The following is a 24,127-nucleotide window of genomic DNA, read 5'->3' as shown; positions in this document are numbered from 1 at the left end:
GCATTTTAATTAGAGTGACTCTTTTAATTAAAGTGCCTACAACAGCATGTGTATTCAGTGTCCCATGCTTCAAAATGGCAGCAGGGGCATTTTAACTAAAGTTCATTCAAAGCCCCCCACTGCCATTTTGAAATGCGAGGACACTGAATACACATGATGCAGTGGCTGCTGGAGTGTGCTAATTAGCATGCCCAGCAGATTTGTAGCAGACTTGATTAATTGAGTCTGCTCCGATGCATGCTAATTGGCACACCTCAGAGCAGAGGTCCATCACCTGTATAGGTACCCTCAGAAAGAGATTAGATTGTGCTCTTAAGGGATGTTCTTCAGTACACAGGGGTGGTCTTGTAGCAGAAAGCCCCCTTTTCCTCTTGCCTGCATTTGCTGGATATGTTTCTCTTTTTCTACCTTTTCTTCCTTCCTCTCTCTTTCACTTTAAGATAAGGAATTGTGTTTTAAAATTTGTATGTGTGCATTTTGTATCTCCCCTTGTAGTTTGGTATTTTTATCTATTTGTGTGCCATGGCATTTGTAGCTTATATTTTATACTCCTCACCTTTCAACTTTCAACTAAATGTGTTTTAGTAAGTTATACATTGTAACAATGTTAACAAGGGTAGGAATCAAACTGCCCTTCCTTGTATCAGGCTGGCCCCTGAAAGAGCAAGTGAATCAGTGATTGAATGTGTAATGTGATTGAATGTGTAACACAGTAGCAGCAGACAGCAATTATCACCTGGGAAGCTGCAGATCAACCAAGGGAAGAACTCAATAGAAGACAATGTAACAACCGGGAAATCTGTCACTGATCAAGGACTAGAAGCCCTGGCCTGAGTTAATCAATGCAGGGGACCAACTTTTGCGCTGAATATCTCCAGATCGACCACTCCCAGAGCCCTATTCTAAATTCATCAATGGACTCCCAAACCTGCACGTACATGCGGACGACCCCTGGGGCTGACAGATGCCGTCCAGTAGCCACCGAGGGGGGGGAAGTCCCACGAGGGTCAATGACCCCTGGATTGGGCAAACCTGAAAACTGGGGAGTCACCAAAGTCTGCCAAGGACAGATAAAAGGCAGTGAAAAGTGACCCTCAGTGGCGCCCTCTTGATCTCCAACTCAACCAGACCTGTCCAGCCAGAAGGACCAGCCCGCGACCCCCTTCTGGAAGATAACACCATGCTGAAAGAAGCCTCAACGACAGACTCCAGCGCTTGTAGGATAGGTATACCTGACTCTGTAGCCTGCTACTGTGTGTGTGTATGTGTGCGTATTTGTGCATGTGTGTGGGGACCAGCCCCAAGGTTTATGATTACAGTGTTTCAATCTGCCTAATAAACTAGAATTTTAAGGATCGCGAGTTGGACATTTGTAGCCAACAGTCTGGGAAAGCAGATTTTACAAAATCTCCAAAATCTGGTTTTTTTAAAATTATATCACTCTATTTATATATATAAAAAGAGTAGGAACCTATTTTCTTGGCAAAGGTATAGCAGAGCAGATCTGTTCCTGGGGCAGCTACCAAGGCACAGGCCAGCTCCAGCTTCTTCCATGCTGTTGTGGCAATGCGGTCAGTTGCCACTGCAGTGGCAGCTGGTTTTGCACCCCATAAAAGTGGTGCTCAGGGCTGCTGACCCAGTTGTTCCCACCTCAGCTCTGCTACTGTTTCTTGGTTATTCTCAGTAGGGAGAAAATAACTTTGGACCTGGTATGTCCTTCACTGGAAGATCCATGTAGCTGAATTCCAGTTGGGGTGCTTCTGTCATTGACTCACACTTTTTGAGCCTAGGAAGAACACCTGGAACACCTTTTGTGTCTCTCATATTTACTGGATCATCCTGGCTACAATAACACTTAAATAATAGTCCAAGCCTTATTAGAATTTGACTTGCCACGTCTAGATGACAACAATCATAAAATGAAAAAAAACACAATGAAATCTGGTCAAGTCATCATTCTGAGTGGCTTGGTAATGACAGATAATTATCCATGAGTAACTGATCAGAAGTCAGCCATTTTGAACTTTTCATGAGATATATTGTGTGTGCTATATCAAGACACAGCAAAGAATAATTTTGACATGTATAATGAAGAATATATATATAATTTTAATTGGAATTATATATATAATTTTATCAAACATATTATTAAATATTAATTTAATTTATAAATATATATATTCCAACTTACATTGTATATACTTTGGTTCTGTATGTGAGAATGATATACCAATACTGTAAATGCTTAATGTACTGTTTCTTCCTACAGAAAGTCAGAGTGCTTGCTATACAAGAATCTTATAATTATGGTAAAGTAACAGTGTTTTTTGCTTTGTTTACATGCACTCATCACTAAAATAGAATATTTTTGCGCAGAATGGAACGGCTTATTGTCTGTGTCTTGTTGAGTCAAGAAAAACTGAAGAGTACCCAAAACTTTGTGAGCATCAGCTAACTTGACAGGTGCTATGGAGGACATGTGTCAGTACATTTTCTGTTGTGATTTAGTGTGGCTGCACATTTGAAAAAGATAAATTACACTTCAATGGATAATGAATTAGCCAAATTCTGTAGATGATGAATTTGTTTAATATACAAATTAATTGGAGTTTTGTACCAGTTGGATTCAGTGCACAAACTAATAGAAAGTCACAGACCAAGCAGACTAACCCTAGTTATCCAGTGACTAACCATGTTTTACTGAATTCCAGAATATCATGTCATCCAGATTTGTCTTTAGCTCTTTGAAATGCCTTGTGGGGATAGGGAGGCTTAAAAAAAGAACAGAATTCAGGAGCTGAGGTGCAAAGGTGGCTTTAAAATGCTTTTGCACACCACTGAGCTGCATAAGGCCAAAGGCCAATGTGACTTCTAGCATAAACCAGGGAAGATTAAAGTCCCTCTAATTTATGACTAGCTGCCTATGTCCACAAGGGGCCATTACATCAGGTAGACATTCTTGGTTTAGGGATGTCTTAATCATGCCCCATTTTCCTCAGCCATGTAATCTAGGAGAGGTTTTGTATAGTTGCTGCTATGGTAGGCACATGGGGATTCTTCTGCAGAAAAAAAAAGTTCTCAGATGGCCTCTTAAGCCACTTTTTGAAGTCCTGTGTTGCTAGAATGGCTTTTGGAAACCAGCCCCATGACTGATGATGTGTAGAAGCTAAACTAACTTGTTTGTACAACTTAGAAAACTTTTGTTAAGGGGATGGAAACCAAACCATTGTGTAATGATCTGAATGCCAGCAATATAAATGGCAGATAATAGTAGAAGGCAATAATACTCACATTTTAATAATGAAAAAATGGAGTGACAAGATAAATGACAAAATATCACCTTCACCATCCGCTGTAAAGCTGGCAAGTCAGTCAGCAATACAGAAGTCCTCGACTTCAGGAAAGCTGACTTTGACAAGCTCAGGAGGCTTCTCAATGAGGCCCTAAAGGACCACAACCCAAAGGGAACAGGAGTTCAGGATGAGTGGTTGCTCCTCAAGGGAGCAATCCTGGATGCACAAGCTAAGTCTATTCCATCTTGGAGGAAAGGAAGCAAAAGGGCACAGCAGGCCCCTTGGCGGACCTCCTATATCTAAAAGCAAAGGCCTACAAAGGTTGGAGGACTGGATCACCTTCAAGGAGGAATATTCTGCAGTGGTCCAGACCTACAAGCAGCGAACCAGGAAAGCCAAGGCTGCGATGGAACTCCAAGTAGCTACAAGTATCAAGGACAATAAAAAGTCCTTTTTTAGATATGTGGGGAACCGTAGGAAAAGCAAGGGTAACATTGGACCCCTGCTAAGCCTGATGGGACAACTGACAACCAATGCCCAGGAAAAAGCCAGTTGGCTAAATGGGTACTTTGTATTGGTGTTTCACCAGTCCCAAGAGACACCCCTGCCCATTACAGGATGGGAAGGCCTGGGTGAGGGAGACTCCTCACCCTCCATCAAGGCAGACCTTATGAAGGAACACCTTGAGAGGCTGGATACCTTCAAGTCAGTCGGCCCTGACCGTTTACACCCCAGGAGCTGGCAAGCATCATAGCCCAGCCCCTGGCAAGGATCTTCGAGAACTCCTGGAGCTCTGGTGAAGTGCCCAAAGATTGGAAGAAGGCCAATGTAGTGCCTATCTTCAAGAAAGGGAGTAAAGTGGATCTGGCAAGCTACAGGCCCATCAGCCTGACCTCTATCCCAGGAAAGGTCTTAGAAAAGATTATCAAAGAGGCCATTCTTAACAGACTGGCTGATGGTAACATCCTGAGGGATACCCAGCATGGGTTGGTTGTGGGTAGGTCTTGCTTGACCAATCTTATTTCCTTTTACGACCAGGTGACCTATCACTTGGACAAGGGAGAGGAGATTGATGCCATATATCTTGAATTCAGAAAAGCCTTCGATCTGGTATCCCATGATCATCTTTTAGCAAAACTGGCCAACTGCGGCCTCAGCTTCACCATGATCCACTGGCTGGGGAACTGGCTCCATGGTAGGACCCAGAGGGTGATGGTTGATGGAAGTCAATCGTCATGGTGTGCTGTGACTAGTAGGGTCCCCCAAAACTCTGTCCTTGGGCCTATATTATTCAACATCTTCATTAATGATGTGGACATTGGAGTCAGAAGTGGACTGGCCAAGTTCACTGATGACACCAAACTTTGGGGTAAAGCATCCACACCTGAGGGCAGGAGGGCGATCCAGGCTGAGCTTGACAGGCTCATGAAATGGGCGGACAAGAACCTGATGGTGTTTAACACTGAAAAATGCAAGGTTCTCCACCTTGGGAAGAAAAACCCACAGGCTGCTTATAGGCTTGGCAATGTTATGCTGGCTAGCACTACAGAGAAAAGGGACATGAGCTGCCAATGCCAGACCACAGCCAGCAAGGCCAGCCATACCTTGTCATGCATCCATATGTGCATCTCAAGCTGGTCCAGAGAAGTGATACTCCCCCTCTATGTGACTCTGGTCAGACCGCAGTGGGAGTACTGCGTCCAGTACTGGGCGCCGCACTTCAAAAGGGATGTGGCCAGCCTGGAGAGGGTTCAGAGGAGGGCCACCCGCTTGGTGAGAGGGCAGCAGGACAGGCTGTACAAGGAGAGACTGAAGGACCTGAACCTGTTCAGCCTCAGGAAGAGGAGGCTGAGGGGGGACCTGGTGGCTGCCTACAAGCTCATCAGGGGAGATCTACAGCAAATAGGCAGAGCCCTTTTCTCCCCAGCACCACCTGGGGTGACAAGGAACAATGGTAATAAGCTGATGGAGAATAGGTTTAGTTTAGAGATCAGAAGGCAATATTTTACAGTTAGGGTGGCCAAAATCTGGAACCAACTTCCCAGGGAAGTGGTCCTTGCCCCTACCTTAGGCAAATTCAAGAGGAGGTTGGATGATCACCTGTCTGGGGTCTTGTGAACCCAGCATTCATTCCTGCCTGTGGCGGGGGGTCAGGCTAGATGATCTGTTCAGGTCCCTCCTGACCCTAGCTACTATGAAACTATGAAACTATGACTTGCGGGTCGTGATTGACCACAAGATTAACATAAGCCATCAATGTGATGCTGCAGCTAGTAAAGCGAGCAGAACACTGGCTTGTATCCATAGATGCTTCTCAAGCAAATCCCAGGACATCATTCTCCTGTTGTACTCAGCCTTGGTGAAGCTGCAGCTGGAGTACTGTATCCAGTTTTAGGCTCCACAATTGAAAAAGGATGTGGAGAAGCTAGAGAGAGTCCAGAGGAGAGCCATGCACATGATCAGAGATTAGGAAAACAGACCTTATGATGAGAGGCTGAGAGCTATGGGACGCTTCAGCCTGGAAAAGCGCAGGCTCAGGGGTGATATGATAGCTGCCTATAAGTTTATCAGGGGTGCTCACCAGGATCTGGGGAAACTTCTGTTCACCAGAGCGCCCCAGGGAAAGACAAGGTCAAATGATCACAAACTCCTCCAGGACCGTTTCAGGCTGGAAGAACTTCTTTACTGTCCAAGCCCACAAGGTCTGGAATAGACTGCCACTGGAGGTGGTTCAAGTACCTACTTTGAAAGCCTTGAAGAGAAATTTGGATGTTTACCTTGCTGGGATCCTATGACCCCTGCTGGCTTCCTGCCCCTAGGGCAGGGGGCTGGACTCGAAGATCTTCCGAGGTCCATTCCAGCCCTAATGTCTATGGAATCTATGAAATATCAGTTGATTATGAAGAAAAGACTTTTTTCCTAAAAGAATAATTGGACAATGAAGTAATTTGTTGAGGATTTAGATGCTCTGATTATGGATACTTTAGGAATGTGTTAGATATTACAGTGATAGGTTCCTTCAGAAGCCTAAGGTAGCGACTCTATCAACAATTTAATGATTATCTTTATTACAGAAAATGAAGTAAATGTTACATGAGTTTATGAAAGGGGTATTGCAAGTGTTCTGTTTAATATAGGATCCTGCTCAGGGGGTCAAGGTGAGTGTGACATCCCTGCCTTAGAAGAAGCTGTAGTGTGGACCACAGCCTGCTTCTTCACATGTTCCACATTGACAGGGTACAAGGTGGTGTGCACTTCACGCTCTTCAGTTCTCAACACCCATTGGCTGGAGGCAAAGTGCCCTCTTTTTAATTACAGTCTATTTGAAGTTGCAGCCTTATTAAAAGCATCCATTCCCTACTGATTATTGTTCTTTTTTATTATTTCAAAACACCTCTTTTACCCCCAAATCTTTTGATTCACTTTCTTCCATTGTTTGGGGCTTTGCCCCCTCGTCCCAGTCCTCCAAATATTTTTTTATCTGTACCACATGACACTGCTACCTTCCTCCAGGCAAAGTGAGGCACAGTATTGGACACTGTCCCCAATGCAACATTCAGTGCTAAAGTTTGCTCAGCCAGCCCATATTTGACTGCAGCATGGAGTAGCTTCTGAACCCATACTGACATCCCTTTAGGTCAACTTCTGGCAGCAGTCTGATTTCTTTCCTAGCACAGGCTTTGGGTTTGACCATGGATCTGGCCAGCACAGAACCAGCTACTGAGGTTGGCTTACTGGAGTCTTCATCCGTTTTCAACTCAGTTCTACTTGGTCTGTGACTCCAACTCATCTCAGAACTCCTAGATCTTGGCATAATGGTGATTAGGCTTATATCCAACTTTTCTGTGGTGGTCCTTTGGGCAATGTCGCCCTCAACCATCCACCGTTGGTGGGGACAGATTGGGCTAGCTGGCTTCCTTCTCTTGGCCGTCTGGCTTTCAGCTTCCTTTAGGCCTCCTCTGAAAGATCAAGAGGACTGTCTGGATCTGGGTTCAAGGCTGAGTGGTTTCTGAGAGACATACTGTCTTCCTCCTTGGCAGGCAGAGTTTTTGAGTGAAAGTGATTGTGATTGCTACTCTCTGTACTGAACTTAGTGTTGTCAGAGTTCAGTAGCATAAAATCTGCTTAATACCATTTTAAGTGCCTATAGTGCCACTATCGATTTAACCCAGTTTTTAATTACATGATCACATATTTTTCTTTTTACTTAAAACCAGACCTAATTCAAAGTTATAGTAATTTGGTGTAGAGAATAGTATGTTTCTGAGTGGACACATATAACAATTGAACCAGTTCCCATGTGTCACGGATCAGAGGTGTCCAGACATATACTGCCTTCACATTTCAGGTTGAATGGTCACCTTCTAGGTGTTGAAGTGCTGTGGCTCTGACACCAGAGGGTAGCAGTAAACACCCAATCCAACATGCTGTGCATTGAGCAAATGTGGGGAAGTGCTTGCACCCATGCTTTGATGGTCCCAGTGGGTGGGTAACCTGTGGCTTGGGATGGTTTTGCTTTCTTGTTTTCTTTTCTCTCCTAAACATGAGTCCAATGAAGTTCCATAGTCTGTAGTTGATCAAAGTGTGCTTGCCTGACTAGGAGTGGCAAGGCAGGGGGGAAGTGTGCTTGAACTCACAGTTTTGGGTTTCCAGGTGCTGGGTTGGCATGATGACAGGCTACAGTGGAGTAAGGAGCAAGGACACAGATGGTTATTAGAAAGATAGCTTCTATTGAACAAGTGCAAGGGAGCTCATTGATAGAGCGCCAACAAAAGGAAAAAAACGGGAGGCAGTAAAGTGGCTGGGTACCAGAGCAGCCATTTGCAGCAGTAGGTGGATAAAGAGCAATGCAGCATTGAATGCCTGGAGAACTAACCAGACCTGTATCATGGGACATTTGTTGGTGTCCACATGGAACATGTAACACTGAACCAGTACACTGTGAACTGGTTCAGGAATAACTGATTTTCAGATACACTTTTAAACTGTTCCAGAAGGCTTTAAACCATGTATGTCTGTCCACTTCATGTTTAAACCTCATTTAAAGCAGTGTAAGTGTTACATGTGTTCATGCCCTAAATCTATCTTGAGTTACATGCATGCCACTCCATGGAAGTCAATACAGTTACATGGAAGCGAGTGAAGTTAAAATTTATCTCAAAGTATTTTATCTGAGATACATATCTCTGTGCTTCAGATCCTGCTATTGCAATATGGATTTACCCTTGACTTCTTTTTCTAGCCATTTTAGTAACCAAAGGGGTGGTTATTTTGAAGGTTTGGTTCAGACAGGGCTGCATTTTTCATCTAATTAATTGCTGGAGTGCAGCAGTTTTCTTTTTAAATTGTCTTGAGTGCATCCATTCTGGCACACAGTAACCAGCATATAGTTGGTTTTTGACAGGAGAGATTGTACTCTGATACCTCCTGGGGACTGAGACCATTTCCTTTATGGCTATCATCTACTTTTGGTCTCTGGCAGTGTTTAATTAATTTAGATGAACCACTACATAACAAACAAACAGAGAGAACTGATACTTGTGACTGAATGATTTTGATGTTCCTTGTCTTTTGTTTGTAGTGGTCTCTTAGATTAGATATTTTTCCCCATAAAGTTTCTCTTCCCTTTGCAGATTCCAAGCATGTATCTATTTTGCATCTGTCTTTCAAGCTATGTCATGTGGCATCCATTACTTGGCTTCCGTATTCATGGCTGTTACTCCCAAATTTGTATGCAGTATCCCTGGAAATGTGAGTAGTGTTCTGTACTACAACTCCTCTGCTTCAAGTATAGAGGATGTCTGGACACTGTGGACATCAACTGATAATTATATTGTGGCCCAGATGGAAAATGGAGAAATCTGGGAACTGAATCAGTGCAGCAGGTCCAGACGAGAGGGCAGTTTGGATCTAGCATATGAATATAATGGCAACAAGTCTGTGTTTTCCTGTTCTCATGGATATATATATGATCACACTAAATGGACGAGCACCATTGTTACAGAGTGGGATTTGGTCTGTGAACGAGAATGGCTTGCAAAATTAACTCAGCCCACCTTCATGCTTGGAGTCCTAATTGGAGCAGTGATTTTTGGTGATATTGCTGACAGGTATAGTGCCATATTCTTTATATTGTACCTCCTAAGTGCAAAAGCTCTGTATCTACCTGCTTTTATCCTATTTTAAATTGACATTATTCACTTAATATAGTATTATTAACAAATGTATTCTTCAACAATTCCTTTATTTATTTTATCCAGTATAGAGGATTTTTGTTTTTCTATAACAAATATCAATTTAAAGCATTGTTGTTGTTATTGTTGTTGTTATAAATTAATAGGAATATTATTTGGAACATATTTTCTGCTATATGTCACATATCCATTTAGGCCCTGATCTCCAAGCTACTCCTTATGGATGAAGCCTTTTTGCAGGATCAGAGTCATATTGGGTTTTCCCCTCATTTTTCTTGAAAGAGAAATGAAAATTTTCAGATATGATTAATAATTAAAGGGATACTGTCAGATTAAACAACATTTTTTTAAAAGACAAATTTCCTAACTTCTGTAATTAATACAGTTTAATGGGCCCAATTGAAAGACTTTGGGTATGGATCAAGCCCTGTATTTTGTGGATTTAGAGTTTAAAATTGGTACTGAATCCATTTTAAATTAGTCATTATAATATTAGTTAATACTCCCATGCAGAATATGGGGTTATAGTCACACAATTCTCAGATGTATTAGCTCAAGCCATACACATCTTTTTAAGATACAATCCAAAACATTGTCAGCAGAACATTACTATGTCTGTCACATTTTGGCTGGTGGGAATTAAATTGGTGGTTTTAGTCCACTTTTCAATGAACAGATATTCCCAATTAAAGGACCACCACAGCTGGCATTAATGAGAATCCCTGCTGGGTGCAGAGATTCTCCCAGAAATTGAATGGGCATGAAGACAGTTGTCTCTTCAGTTTTAATAGGACAGGGTTGAAACACATTTGCAGGTCCTCATAGGGAAATTTGCAGCCCAGCTATCTGGCTTATTCAAATTATGTACTGGATTGTGTTCTAATTTTCTTTTCATGTGGTACTGAATTCATGTCCAAAACCAACCAAAAATGAAGTAGAACAAAACAACCTAGTCCTAACCAAACCAAACCAATACCCTAAAACAAAACACAACACCAGACCACAATGCCTAAATCTCCAAAAACTGTTCATGATAAATCTGGAAATAATGTATTTTCATGACTATATAGTCAGAGAATAAAGTGAAGTAGGTGACATCCCTTGTCTAGTCAATACTTGCAACATATTCTGTATTATAGACATTGTGGGTGTGTCTACACAAGACACTAACTGCTCAGTAGCCTAATAATACTGCACAGTAGTGCATCACAGCACAAACACTGCTAATATGCAATTGTGCAGTATTATTAGGCTAGTGTACAACAGCATCACTAAAAGGCATCGCTGACACTACTGTGCAGTAACTCCTGTTTCTGTGCATTTATTAGTACTTGATTAGACAAGTACTAAATGAAATGCTCAGTAACCACTGCACATTAATGGATGTGTAGAAGCACCCACTCTGTACTGCTGGACAAAACAGAGTAGAATGAATCCAACAGTAGATTGTTATCTTTTTGTTACAGATTTTCTTTGATTTCTTTTTAGTCAACCTTCTTAGTATTAGCCTGTTCTCACTTGTTTATGCACAGCATCTTCTGGTTGGTCTACATATTTTTTTGCTGGGATAACATGGAGATAAGACAAACAAACTTCAGATCTCTTTGTACAAAAGACTCTTCTTTTAAAAAGGTGGAATAACATACTATTAAAGACCTGTCTTACTATATCTTTAACAAGAAGCTGAAACTTTCAATTATTTTGTTTCCCAACTAGTATTCTGTCTATATACATGTGGGTGTGTGACGAATGAACTGTCTGGTAAGAAATGTGGTATAGAAAATGTTCAGTAGATCTTGTTATGCATGTGAGCAGGAAAGATGATAAAGGAAGCCAGACTGCAAGTCAGCTGAGAAAAAAGCTGAGGGAGGTATGTTAGTCTGGAGAAAGGAGTCTGAGGAGTGACTTGATAACAGTTTTCAAACATTTGAAAGACTGCCACAAAGAAGAAGAAAAATTGTTCTCCTGTGTCACAGAGGACAAGAAGGATAGCAGTTTAAACTAAATTACAGCAGAGCACATTCAGATCAAATATCAAGAAAAACTTCTTTGGACTAGGACAATGAAAAAATCTTCACTGTGGTTTTCAAGAAAAGATTAGAAAATCACTTTCTGTCTGGGATGGATTAGGAATAGTGAATCCTGCACTTGTACGTGGGAGTATAGTAGATGAACCTTGAAGTCTCTTGCAGTCCTTTCATTCTATGATTTTTTGAGCTGGCAAGAAATCTCCCAAGTTATTTCATCCCAAACCAAAATATGACTGGTTTTAAAATGTCCAAAAGAGTGGGAGTCATACTAACTATCCTTATAAAGAGGACAAAGTAATTTGGCAATTTACCTATGCAGAAGTTAAACTGAATGCTCAGTAAGAGTGTTCATAATACTCTCTCCTATGGAGACCTATTTTCCAGTCAGAAACTTCTAAACATGACTTCTTTCTATTAATGTTTCTGTTAATTTGATCCAAGGGAACTATGGAAAGATAAAAGATTTCCCTTATCCAGCAAATAATAAATCAAAGTTGAGAATGAAACCTGGGACTACTGTGGCAGTTCAGAGCACTATATATAGCACTGGTAATACTTTCTAGGTTTACTTTAATTCTTATTCATGATGAGATATCCCAAGTTGCAGTTACATATTAATACAATGCTTACAAAACGTTATTACTATTTTTGTGGTGGTTGTTGTTGTTATTGTTAACAATAATATTTACTGAGTTTTTATTGTGACCTGCAGAATGGGAAGACGGCATATAATGTGGTTCACAAGCATCGGCCAGTTTTTATTTGGCATTGTGGTGGCATTCACGTTTGACTACTACAGTTTTGTGGTTGCACGTTTTCTCCTTGCAATGGTAAGAATAGATGCTTTCCATAATTCATATAACAGAACATGTCCAGTGCTGTGGTATTGGAAGCCCTCTGTATTTTCTCTTTATTCCTCCCTTTCTCCATTTTTCATCTGTTGTCCAGCACTCCCTCCAGTAGAGCAAAGAGGGTTTGAACACTGTTTCCTTTCAACCCAGAAAACCTCTTCTTTTTAGGCTTACCCAGAAAGGGTTCATATAAAGCAGTATTTGGTGTTGCCTCCCTCAGGGTCATTGTTCCCAGCTCCTGCCAGACTGGCAGTGAGGGAAGTAGTACATTCTGGTATGTGCACTGTTGATTATGGTGTATTACCAATATTGACTTTTATTTTTCTCAAAATAAGGACTCTCATAGTTTCATAGTAGTTAGGGGTCAGAAGGGACCTAAATAGATCAGCTAGTCTGACCCCCTGCCACTGGCCAGAGCACACGCTGGGATCACATGACCCCAGACAGGTGTTCATCCAACCTGTTTTTGAATTTACCCAAGGTAGGAGCGAGGACCACTTCCCTAGGAAGTTGGTTCCAGAATCTAGCCACCCTAACAGTGAAATAGTGCCTCCTAATCTCTAACCTGAACCTTTTCTCCAGCAGCTTCTGGCCATTGTTCCTCGTCACCCCAGGTGCTACTGGGGGGGAATAGGACCCTTCCTATTTGCTGTTGATGTCCCCTAACGAGTTTGTAGGGAGCCGCCAAATCTCCCCTCAGCCTCCGTTTGCTGAGGCCGAACAGGTTCAGGTCCCTCAGCCTCTCCTCATAGGGCCTGCCCTGTTGCCCTCCAACCAGGCGGGTGGCCCTCTTCTGGACCCCCTCAAGGCAGGCCACATTCTTCTTAAAGTGCGGTGCCCAGAACTGGACACACTACTCTAATTGAGGCCGGACCAATGTCACGTAGAGGGGGAGTATCACCTCTCTGGACCGACTTGCGATGCATCTTTGGATGCACAACAAGGTGCAGTTGGCTTTGCTGGCTGCAGTCTGGTATTGGCGGCTCATGTTCATCTTGGAGTCAATAATGACTCCAAGATCCCTTTCTGCCTCTGTGCTCTCAAGGGGGGAACTCCCCAGCTTGTATGTATGCTGTGGATTCCTTCTCCCCAGGTGCAGCACCCTGCATTTATCCACACTGAAGCCCATCCTATTACCATCTGCCCACTTCTGTAGTCTGTCTAAATCTAATTGCAGCCTCTCTCTCCCTTTGAGCATTTCTTCCTCTCCCCACATCTTGGTGTCATCGGCAAACTTAGACAACATGTTTTCCACTCCCTCGTCCAAGTCGCTAATGAAGATGTTGAACAGTGTAGGTCCCAGGACCAAGCTCTGGGGGACCCCACTATTCACATCCCGCCAGGTCGAGCACGACCCACCCACCACCACTCTCTGTGTGTGCCCCATCAGCAAATTTCTGACCCATCCAACTGTGTAGGCATCAATGCCACAGTCGCTCAATTTATTAATGAGAATGGGGTGAGAGACGGTGTCAAAGGCCTTTTTAAAGTCCAGAAAGACTACATCCACAGCGACACCATCATCCAGGGATTTAGTTACCTGGTCATAAAAGGCTATCAGTTTGGTCTGGCAGGACCTGCCTTTGATGAACCCATGTTGATTTCTCCTGGGCATGATCTCCCCTGCTGGCCCCTCACAGATGTGATCCTTGATAATTTTTTCAAGGATTTTCCCCAAGACCGATGTGAGGCTTATCGGCCTATAGTTTCCTGGGTCTTCCTTTCTTCCTTTCTTATAAATGGGGACCACATTAGCTAGTTTCCAATCTCCGGGCACCTGGCCCCTGGACCACGATCGCTCGTACAGCCGGGCCAGGGGCACAGCATTGACCCCCGCCAGCTCTCTCAACACCTGTGGGTGGAGGGCATCAGGTCCTGCAGATTTAAAAATGTCCAGCCCTTCCAGAAGATCCCTAGCTACTTCTGCACAGACCCGAGGCCTGGCAGTGCTATCCCCAAGATTGCCCCTACCTGTAGTGGGAGAGCTGTCCTGGTCCCTGTCCAAGAAAACAGAGGCAAAGAACTTGTTGAAGATTTCATAATAATAATGACTTTATCTCTACTGTGTTCAAGCATTTTTTACTTCATGTATGTCCTTTTTAGTCTTTTAAACTACATTTGAAATGCCAGATGAATAGGCTAATGATTCTAAATGCTTATACTGTACTTACACGTGTATTTCATTATATTTAGCGGGGGTAGGGCTTATTAACCAAAGCCAAATGATGATCCTGAATTCAGAGTTATAATAGTTATGGCTTTTCATTTTATACATTGACTGGTTAGACAATTGTTGCAAGAAAAATAAGTAATTGAAAAACTTTTAGAAAAGAGAAAAAGCAAGAAAAAACTTCCTAAGTACAAAGCATCAGAAATCATTCACTTTACTTGCCACTAGCAGAGTGAAAGACAGTAGGGAGCCATTGACTGAAATTCACTTACTTCCCTTGGTCTGCCAGAGGCCAGATTTATTAATAGTTGGGCATAACCCACTGAATCAATGAAAATCCTCCACTGACTTCTCTGGGAACTGACTCAGGCTTTTGGGAGCATGGGTAGTTTAGAAGTGTAAGGCCAGATCAGACCCCAAAGCAGGGTGGGCAAAATACATGCTGTGGGACAAATCTGGCTTGCCAAGTGATTCTATGTGGCCTGGAACAGTTTGGGGACATACAGGTTGCAGATCGTGGCTCTGCCCTGGCCCCAGCCCCACACTGTCACCACCCTGTGATCCTGGTCCTGGCTCTGGTCTTGCTGGCCTGTCTTGCTCCCGGATACCGCTTTCCACCTGCCTGTGGCCTTATCCCATCCACTTAGCCACATACACCCTGCCCTCAGGGGTCCCAGGTCAGTCTCCATGGAGACCCTGCCTTCCCACTCCATCTGATGCCTCCAGCGCTGGGTGCAGAACAGCTCCTTGCTACCACCCTCCCCCCCACCAGCTCCTTGCTACACTGAGCTGCATAAACAGCTTTAACAGGGGGACTGAGGCCGTCATGTACCATCCCCCTCCAGCCCTCAACAGCTCACCAAAGCTCCTTAAGTGATCTTCCAGCCCAAGTAATTGCCTACACTTGCCATACTTGATCACAGGTTAGGAGGGCTCGCAAGACTTCTAAAGTACATGCATGAGGCACTGTTGGCCATCTGTTTTTGCTGATGTTAAAGACAGTAGACTTAGGCTTTTTCTCTCTCTTTTTTCTTTCAGGTTTCAAGCGGCTATCTGGTCGTGGTTTTTGTTTATGTGACAGAATATGTTGGCATTAAAGTTCGAACATGGGCATCTATGCATGTCCATGCTTTTTTTGCTTTGGGCGTTATGGTAGTGGCACTGGTGGGATTTTTGGTGCGGACATGGTGGGTCTATCAGATATTTCTTTCCATAACAACTCTTCCCTTTGTCTTGTGCTGCTGGATGCTTCCAGAGACGCCCTTCTGGCTACTATCAGTGGGGAGATATGAAGAAGCACAAAAAGTAATTAATATAATGGCGAGATGGAATAAAGTAAGCACTCCTTGTAAAATTTCTGAACTGTGTTCAATCCAACAAGATGCTCTAGTCAGTAGCAGGACGGGTGATAATGACGTTTCTACAACGAAGAAGCACAACATCTTAGATCTGTTTTGTAATAGGTACATTGCAAGAAGGACCATTACAGTCTGGCTGATTTGGTTCACTGGGAGTTTAGGATACTATGTATTCTCCCTGAGTTCCGTCAATCTGGGAGGCAATGAATATTTAAATCTATTTCTCATAGGTAAATATTTGCTGTATTTTATCCTGCTTACGACAGAATTAGAACATATAATTTTTAAATGTCTAGCAATCTGAGGGCCATTTTTCTGACTAGTTATTTAAAAAAAATAGTAATTAAAGTATGTTCAGATCCCTTACCTCTTCTGCCAGTATCTGTACTGTACAACTGTATTTTCCCCATTTTTAATTGCTTATCTCTCCCCTTATATTTTGTGAAACACCCATGCTAATAGTAGGGAAGATTATCCAAAAGAGAGAAAACTATGCAGTCATGACATGCTGTCAGTTATAGGGTCAGTTATAAAGTGAACAAACTGCTTTTTCCAAAATCACAGTCATGGTAAAACTAAATCATACTGGTGACTTTATTATGTATATAATTTTCTGAAAAAATGCATAGCTTGTAAGTTTGTCAGAAGTGTACATTTGAAATGTAATCGGCAGTATTCTTTTAACTTAGTCCATGCATCTGCAGTGTGCTATGATAAGCCATTTATGTGAGAAAAAATTGGTCAGTACATTTAGGACCCTATTAAAAGCAATTAAAAGATTCCCATTGACTTCAGTGTACCTTGCATCTGGTCCATAGACCCAGTCCAGTAAATAACTTAAGCACATGCCTAAATTTAATGCACTTGTGTAGTCCTAGTAAAGTCAATATGGGCTCAAAGTTAATTTGTGTGCTTAAGCCTGTTACAGGGTTGGTGCTCTAGTGAATTAATTTTATATTGCCAAATACTGTTGCATATTAGTAGTTTGACTATTCTGTTGAAAGCAGAATACTAATATGGTTGACATCTGTTATGATAGGTTTTCAATCACAAACATCTGCCTGATGAAAGCAGGAGCCTCAGCCTGCTGCTTCCTATAATTTTCCTGACTACTAACAGGCAGGTGCCTGCACCTCAGGTGGAACTACAGAAGCCCAACTCCTTGGTGCTCTTCCTTTCTCTCATTACCATGGTTTAAGTCAGTATAAACCCTTTGACTTAGCACATGTGACTTAACTATATTTAAAATGAGTTCAACCTTTAAATTAAAGGAATGCCCATAACAAGCAAAACAGGTTTAGTAAAATAATATGTAGTCATGCTTTCATGGTTTGAAATTAAATAAGTTTTATTCTGACAGGTGTTGTGGAACTTCCTTCATATGTCATTGCCTGTATTGGGATGGACAAATTAGGAAGAAGAAACACCTTGATTCCATCGCTTATATCCAGTGCATTGATCTGTGTTTTGATTATGTTGATTCCTCAGGTTAGTCATTTGTCATTTCAAATGTTCCTGTATTATTGTATGTAATCTCATGCTTGTTAATGCAATGTCTGGATCTGAAGTGTGTACATAATTAAATACAATTTAGAAATAAAACTTCAGTCCTTTAAGGAAGACTTGTTTGTTTTTTTATATTCTTTGTTTTTGTTAAAGGATCATACTAGCACTCTGTAGTTATGTGCAAAGTGTTCTCAACACTTGATTAAACAGGGGTGAAAATAAGCTGCTTTGTAAGCAGAATCACAGATGTTGACTTCTGGTAACTTACAAGGAGAAGAAACAATGAATGTTGCTCAGTGCTTAACGATGGCAAATAAGACAACAAAGTCATGTTTGGAACAGTTGAGATTTTTGGTGCCTTAAATATTTATATTCTCTTTTAACAGGATTTTAATGTATTAATTATCTTAGCAAATATGGCTGGAAAGTTCACCATAGGTGTTGCATTTGGCCTTATTTACCTGTACACAGCAGAACTCTATCCAACTATTGTACGGTAAGCACTTTAAAATAGTTTGTCATGCAATTCTAAATATTTTTTTTCATTTTTTAATTTGTTCTAGTCTAGAAGCCAGATCCAGCACCCACTGAAGTCAATGGCAATGTTTCAAGTAACTTCCAGTTGGACAGAATTAGTTCCTTTCTGTTTATGGAATTTCTTATATTTAACACTGCAGTAAATTGGTTCCCATTCTTGATTATATATGCTGATTTAATTAAAGTAATAGAAAAATGCTCAGTACTTTCTGAGGGTTGATGAAGATAGCCAGTCATTTCCTAGTATCTGATGAAGTAAGATGTTGCCAACAAAAGCTCATGCCTCTCTCAGCCAGCTAGTCTGAGGGAGTGGTTCTGAACCTTTTTGGATTTAAGGTGCCTGTGACAGGGGGCAATCTCCCTAGCCCAGTCACAGTAGTGGCCTGCTCACCTGTCTTTGGGCAAGCTGCCTGCCTTACTGTTCTGCCACGCCTTATTTTCAAGTAATTAAGATGTTAATTAGGTGGGAAGCTGCCTTTCTAGTGCTCTGATGACAAAGGGCGGTAAACACAAGAGTCTGACCTTCCCTTATCATGTCTCATGCCTCTCAGATGTTTTCGTGAGTTGTGCTATGCTCCGGCTTGAGGCCGGGCCCAACTCAGCTCAGTGTTAGGCCTCTCTCATACTGCCCTGTTCAAGGGCCTCACATGTACCATCCCCCTTTCACTGTGGCCTCTACCACTCTGCCCTCTCTCACTGGGCTTCTTTCACTCATGCCCCTTACTGGGCCACACTCGCCCTGCCCTGCTCTCTTGAGTGACCATGTGAGCCATCAGGCTTGACTCTGCATGGCTCAGCCAGCCCTGGCACAGCCTTTTGGGCCTCTCCTGCGACCTTCACCTGAACAGTGGCTGGGCAATTAGCAAAACACTAGGCTAACCCCACCCCTGGCTCCCCACTGAGTAACACCACCCAGTAGTTCACAGTTTTGGGGCTGGTGACTCGCTCCTTTCACTCATGGCTCTATCTCTATGCTGCCTCACATGGCTTCTGGCCCGCTTGCGGCCACAGGCACCTGAAGGCTTACCTGGACCTCACTGTCCCTTTCTCCAAAGGCCTCAACTCTCACCCCTCAGCAAGGGCTTCAACTCCTGCCCCCTATCTTGGAGCTCAAGATCTTATACCCCCAATGGGCTCAGGTGCCTCCCATTGGTGAGCCTGGCCCCACTGTCCACACTGGGCTCAGGTGCCCCTCACTGGGCTTGCCTGGCCCTACTCTCCTCCAATCTTAATATAACCCACCTCATGGTGGGGGCTGGAGTTTTCAGGTGCCCATACTTGCCTTTCACCAGGGAGGTAACTGGCTTGGCATTTCGTGGAGACTCCCTCGCCACAGAGTCCCACCAGGCCACCCTTCCCTGGCAGGGTGCAGTTTCAGGTCATGCCCAGGACCAGGAGCCTCCTAGCCATCCCCATAGCTCCTGCCCTTACCCCCAAGATGTTCCCTGAGCAGCAGCTCAGCTGGGTGTTGTTGTTATTCCTTTGGTTGCTTGCAGCAAACAGCTGCCCCAACCCTGAGAGCCAGGATCTTAAAATGGCCATCTCATCAGGGCTGGCCTGCACCTGTCTGCTGCCTGCTCTCCTCCTTAAAGTGGCAGACACCGGAGATGCTCTGCCACCCACCTTCCCCCTTAAACTGGGTCTTGTGGCTTTTCCCTGCTGCTCCTAAAGCAGGCTCACTCCGAGCCTGCAAGAGCCCTGAAGTGGCAAGCACCCTGCCAGTGCTCCACCACAGTACCCCTCACTAGATTCAAGGCACCCCTCTCTCATAAGGATCAGCCAGGCAGGAATAAGCCTATGCCTGCACTTACCAACTTATCTCCTCACACCTTGGGGCACTCTTCAGAAGATCAGGTGGTGTTCTGGGGTCCACAGCACCTTGGTTGAGAATCACTGCTCTAAGGTCCTGCTTGAGCAGGCAGGTGGAGTAGATGACCTCATGAGGTCCCTTCCAGTCCTACTTTCCTATGATTCCTATAATAAGGTATCACCTTGCCCTAACTCCTGCCTGAAAGTTCCTAGTTATTAATCTTATCATTCATATTGAATGCTTAGTGTACTTTCAGTTGTATTTAAAGAAGCAAGCAGAGTTAACAGTAAGATGCAGCTTCACTCAGTTGAAATCATAAGTATCTCTTTACCTTTAGTTATTGAATGTATTTGTCATTCCTGTAAATATTTATTACTCTAATTAGAGCTATGTCCTGTTGTCTTATGTACAGGTCACTTGCAGTTGGAAGTGGGAGCATGATGTGCCGTGTTGGGAGTGTGGTTGCTCCTTTTTGCGTTTACCTGACAAGTATCTGGATCTTCATGCCACTGGCAAGTGTTTTTATTTTGATAGTCAAATATTTTGGGGGGGTGGGGAGGGAAGATTTATTAATTATACTAGTAATTTAACATTGAAGTATAGCTATTTTTTAAAAAAAGGAAACCAAGTCAATTGCTCACATTCTTAATTTGGAATATCAGAGTTTAGTAGCTATATGTTTGTTAAGAATATTAATCTGAGCTCAAAAATATGACTAAAGTACTGAAACCTTCCCAACAGTTCCTGAACTGTATCAGAAACCTTAAATAAGACAAGCATGTATTGTATGCATAGATCTCAGTATAAAATTGGTAGAACTATTAGATAAAAATAAGTACTGTATCATTTATGTAACTCCGAGGAACTTTGTAATTACTTATCTACATGCTCCATGGCTACTTAGACTACTGAGGTCCTTAGCCACTTTCTCTATTTGGCTCCACATCCTTCTGTCAAAAGAAACAGCTCTTTCTCCACCTCTTTTCCCACTTCCAGAAATTCACATTAAGAGCTCTTAAGCCTTTTAGCTTTCACCTTCTCCTTGCTCAGCCATGGGGATTAACACTATTGGAATAACTCTTTGAGATACTGTCTTCTGTGTCTATCTGTCTTTTGACATCACAAACACAGACCCTGTGTGGCAGGGAGCCAAGGGCTCTTCTTATGTTAAGGGGGAGACTGCAGCAGAAAGAGCCCCAGGTACTTCAACAGGGGTTAGCTGCAGGAGGGAAGACGCAGTAAGATGCCCATTAAGGTGAAGGAACACACCTACATCTGGTCAAAAGAACACCTGACCAGGAGGGGGAGCCCGGGGCACATGAACCTGGGTTTCTGCAGCAGGAGGGCAATGCAGCCTGGAGCCCTGCTGGGAGGGAAGCTCCTGCCAGCTCAGACTGATGAGGAGAGGGCGCTGCAGGCCATGGCAGCTACTCCCAAGGCAGAGGGAGCCAGAGAATGAGAAGGTGGCCTGGCAGGAGTATGACAACCCAGAGGAGGAGATTTTGAGTTTATAGTGGCTGCTTGTGTTTTTTCATTCTAGTTTTAAACCAGAGGACTGGGTGTGGCTAAAAGGGGAAGATTGGAGGCCACAGAGGTGCTGCAGGGCTCTGAACCAAGAGCAGCCTTGCCCTGGGTCAGGTTGTCAGTGGGGTTGAGCTGAACCAGGAGCAGCCTCGTCCTGGGTCAGGGATGCCAGGGGACTGAGCCGAACTAAGATCAGCCTTGCCCTGGGCCAGGGATGTCAGGGGGATAAAGACAAGGCATAAGACAGGGCCAAAGGGCCCAGAGACCAGACACCAAGAGGGCTGAGGCCCAGACAGCTGGGCCCAAATCATTGGGCCAGGGCTGGAGGCCTGCAGCCGGAGAAAAGGAGAGCTCAAGTTAAGAGGGCTGAGGCCTCTATACAAGAACTGAATTGTTGACAAAGTAACATCTGCAAGGCCTGGATATGGCTGTAGGGGGTGAGGAGGCCACAGTTAAAAGCCCTAAAACTTAAATAAGGGGCATTTGGGCCATAGGTAGTGGCCACTGGCACACAGTGCCAGATAGGAACTAATAGGTCCACTAGGGTGTGAGAGACATTCATGAAGAACTGCATGATTTTGGCTAGTGGGCAAAGGGCCCAGTGATCACGAGAAATGAGTCAAAGCACCAGTGAGGGCACGCTGGGACTCAGAGGCTGCCTCCCTATAAATATAAAGGAACATCAAGGTGTGGCAGCAGAGAGAAACAGGGGTGTTATATAGAGAACTGTGAGTGCAGGATTAGGGTCACTCTGGGGGGCACCAAGACTGCCCCAGAGCATGTCCTGCTACACCCTGTCATTTTCTACATTTACTATACTTGCTTCTTGATACGTCTCACAATTCCTTATTATATCTCCTTCTCTGCATATCATTCACAATTATTAGTTAAAAAATTGTGCAAGTACTTTATTTTCAAATATATTTAGTTGTCTTTCTTCCTTCTTAGCACTTGTCCAGATATTGTTTCCATATATCAAATTAGGCCTTATGAGGAGTTTGTATTGTGGTCATTCTCAGCAGTTGATTGGAACTAAAAATTCTCTGTGGAAAAACGTGACAGGTATTCCTGTTGCATAATTTCTTACTTCATCAAATTGTTGCTAGCAATCAATACCTCTTGGTACTGGCAACAGGCCATCAGGCAACTTTGTTCAAAAACTTTACATTGACCATCAGGCAACTTTGTTCAAAATCTTTACATTGGCTTACAATCAAGTATTCGGTTCTATTTGCATTGATCTTAAGTCTCTCTTTCTTGTCTCATCCTTCATGTCACTAGCCATCATTTGTACCTTTTCTTCTCTCCTTACAGCAGCCAAATTTGCATATCCAAAAAAACCAGTTAAATTCACCTCATATTGAGAAATTTACAATGACTTTACATTTTTTTTCCACAACCATGCTTGAGAGTATCAATAATACCACTCCCTGCCTTAATTTTGTCTGGATGTCATTTGGGGCAAATATTTTATTCACTGTTATATTATACTTTTTGAATTGCAATCACACTACAGTTTTAATACTTTTATCAGGGATTCCAGATTCTTTCATTGTGTCCCAATGGCATTCTTGTGCTATACAATTACATGTTTTTTAAAACTCTCATTAGGTGTCTTATTTCCTAAAAAGAGCATGTTTTACTTAATTAGGCTAAAGTTATACATTACACTTAGACTATACCAAAGGCACTTAAAAACCATGAGCATCCACACATTAAAGCTTGTTAATTCATGCTAAGTGTCCTCTGAAGATCTCAGTTATGCTACTTCAGGTGAGGATTAACTCTGGATCTTGCTACCTAGCTTGTGTTAGGGTAACTTCAGCCTGCTCCACAGGTTTAAAATGGGCAATTTGCAACCCTCCAGCATCCCAGCATGCACCATTTCCAGCCCCCACTCCCATCCAGAGCAGGGATAGAGCCCAGGCATCCTGACTCCTAGCCACGTCCTTGCTCACAAGCCCTTTAGTGGCAAGTCAGAGCTGTGCAAGCAAGAAATGGTATTAACTCTTAATGTGTGACTGCTCACAGCAAGTTCTAACTATGGGCACGTGTAGATGAAATGGGGGCCCTAAATTGAAGCGGTGGGTTTTTAAACCCACCGCTTCAATTTAGGGTGAAGTAAACCCCCCATGTTGTGCACACACCCCACACTTATCTGCCTCTCCGGTAGCAGGGGTGCGAGCGCTGGCGGGCAAAGCAGTCCCTGGGCTGTGGGGGCGGGGGGGCTGGTGCTTCCCTCTGCAGCAGTGGCAGCCTCCTCCAGGTGGCACCTGGTTTGGGCGGTCCCGGGGGGCACCGCAGCCATGGAAGGAAGCACCGGGTCCCTGCCCAGCTCCAGCAGGCAGGCAGGCTCCAGGGGGGGTGGGAAAAAAAAAAAAAAAAAATCAGGCTCGCCACTTTTCTTGAGCAGAGCCTGCCTTCCTGGGCTGCTGCCAAGCTGCCTGCAGGGCTTCCTGCAGAGCCGCAGAGCTGCATGGAGCCCTGTGTTTTGCTGTGCGCCTGTAGGGGCAGCAAACTAAAACTCCTCAGAGGAGTTTTAGTTTTCTGTGCTCCAAGTCATTTAAGGTGCATTACGCCGCTGAATTTCCTACAACGGCTGGAATTAATGCACAATACACCGCCGAGGTATGCAAGCAGTGACACCATTAAAGTGGTTTGTCTATACACAGCCTATAACACCACTTAACATGCCAGTTTTAATATGGTTTAAGTGTAATGTCCACCTTAAGTTTTAGAATCCTGAGAACATTTTTTCACTTACTGTCATTATCCTTTAGGGATAAGAAGCAGTATGGCTGGCTTAATAGAAATAATGAAGAAGTAAGCAAAGATTAAATCCTGCTGTTGAAGA

At 43.4% G+C, this 24,127-nt stretch overlaps 1 protein-coding gene across 1 annotated transcript in view; it reads left to right on the top strand.

Annotated features, from left to right (window-relative positions):
• Positions 1 to 24,127, top strand: part of SLC22A16 (solute carrier family 22 member 16) — a 75,885-nt gene that overhangs the window by 37,218 nt on the left and 14,540 nt on the right. Inside the window, exons 2-7 of the mRNA XM_014605853.3 lie at positions 8,927 to 9,403; positions 12,230 to 12,347; positions 15,577 to 16,126; positions 17,257 to 17,384; positions 17,789 to 17,898; positions 20,162 to 20,261. Coding sequence (XP_014461339.1) covers positions 8,927 to 9,403; positions 12,230 to 12,347; positions 15,577 to 16,126; positions 17,257 to 17,384; positions 17,789 to 17,898; positions 20,162 to 20,261 — 1,483 coding nt within the window. The remainder of the gene's footprint in view (positions 1 to 8,926; positions 9,404 to 12,229; positions 12,348 to 15,576; positions 16,127 to 17,256; positions 17,385 to 17,788; positions 17,899 to 20,161; positions 20,262 to 24,127) is intronic.

This window comes from Alligator mississippiensis, chromosome 1, assembly GCF_030867095.1.
Source record: "Alligator mississippiensis isolate rAllMis1 chromosome 1, rAllMis1, whole genome shotgun sequence".
Lineage (NCBI taxonomy): Eukaryota > Metazoa > Chordata > Crocodylia > Alligatoridae > Alligator > Alligator mississippiensis.
Note: the sequence above shows the minus strand (reverse complement) of the source record. Positions and strands in the feature narration are given on the sequence as shown.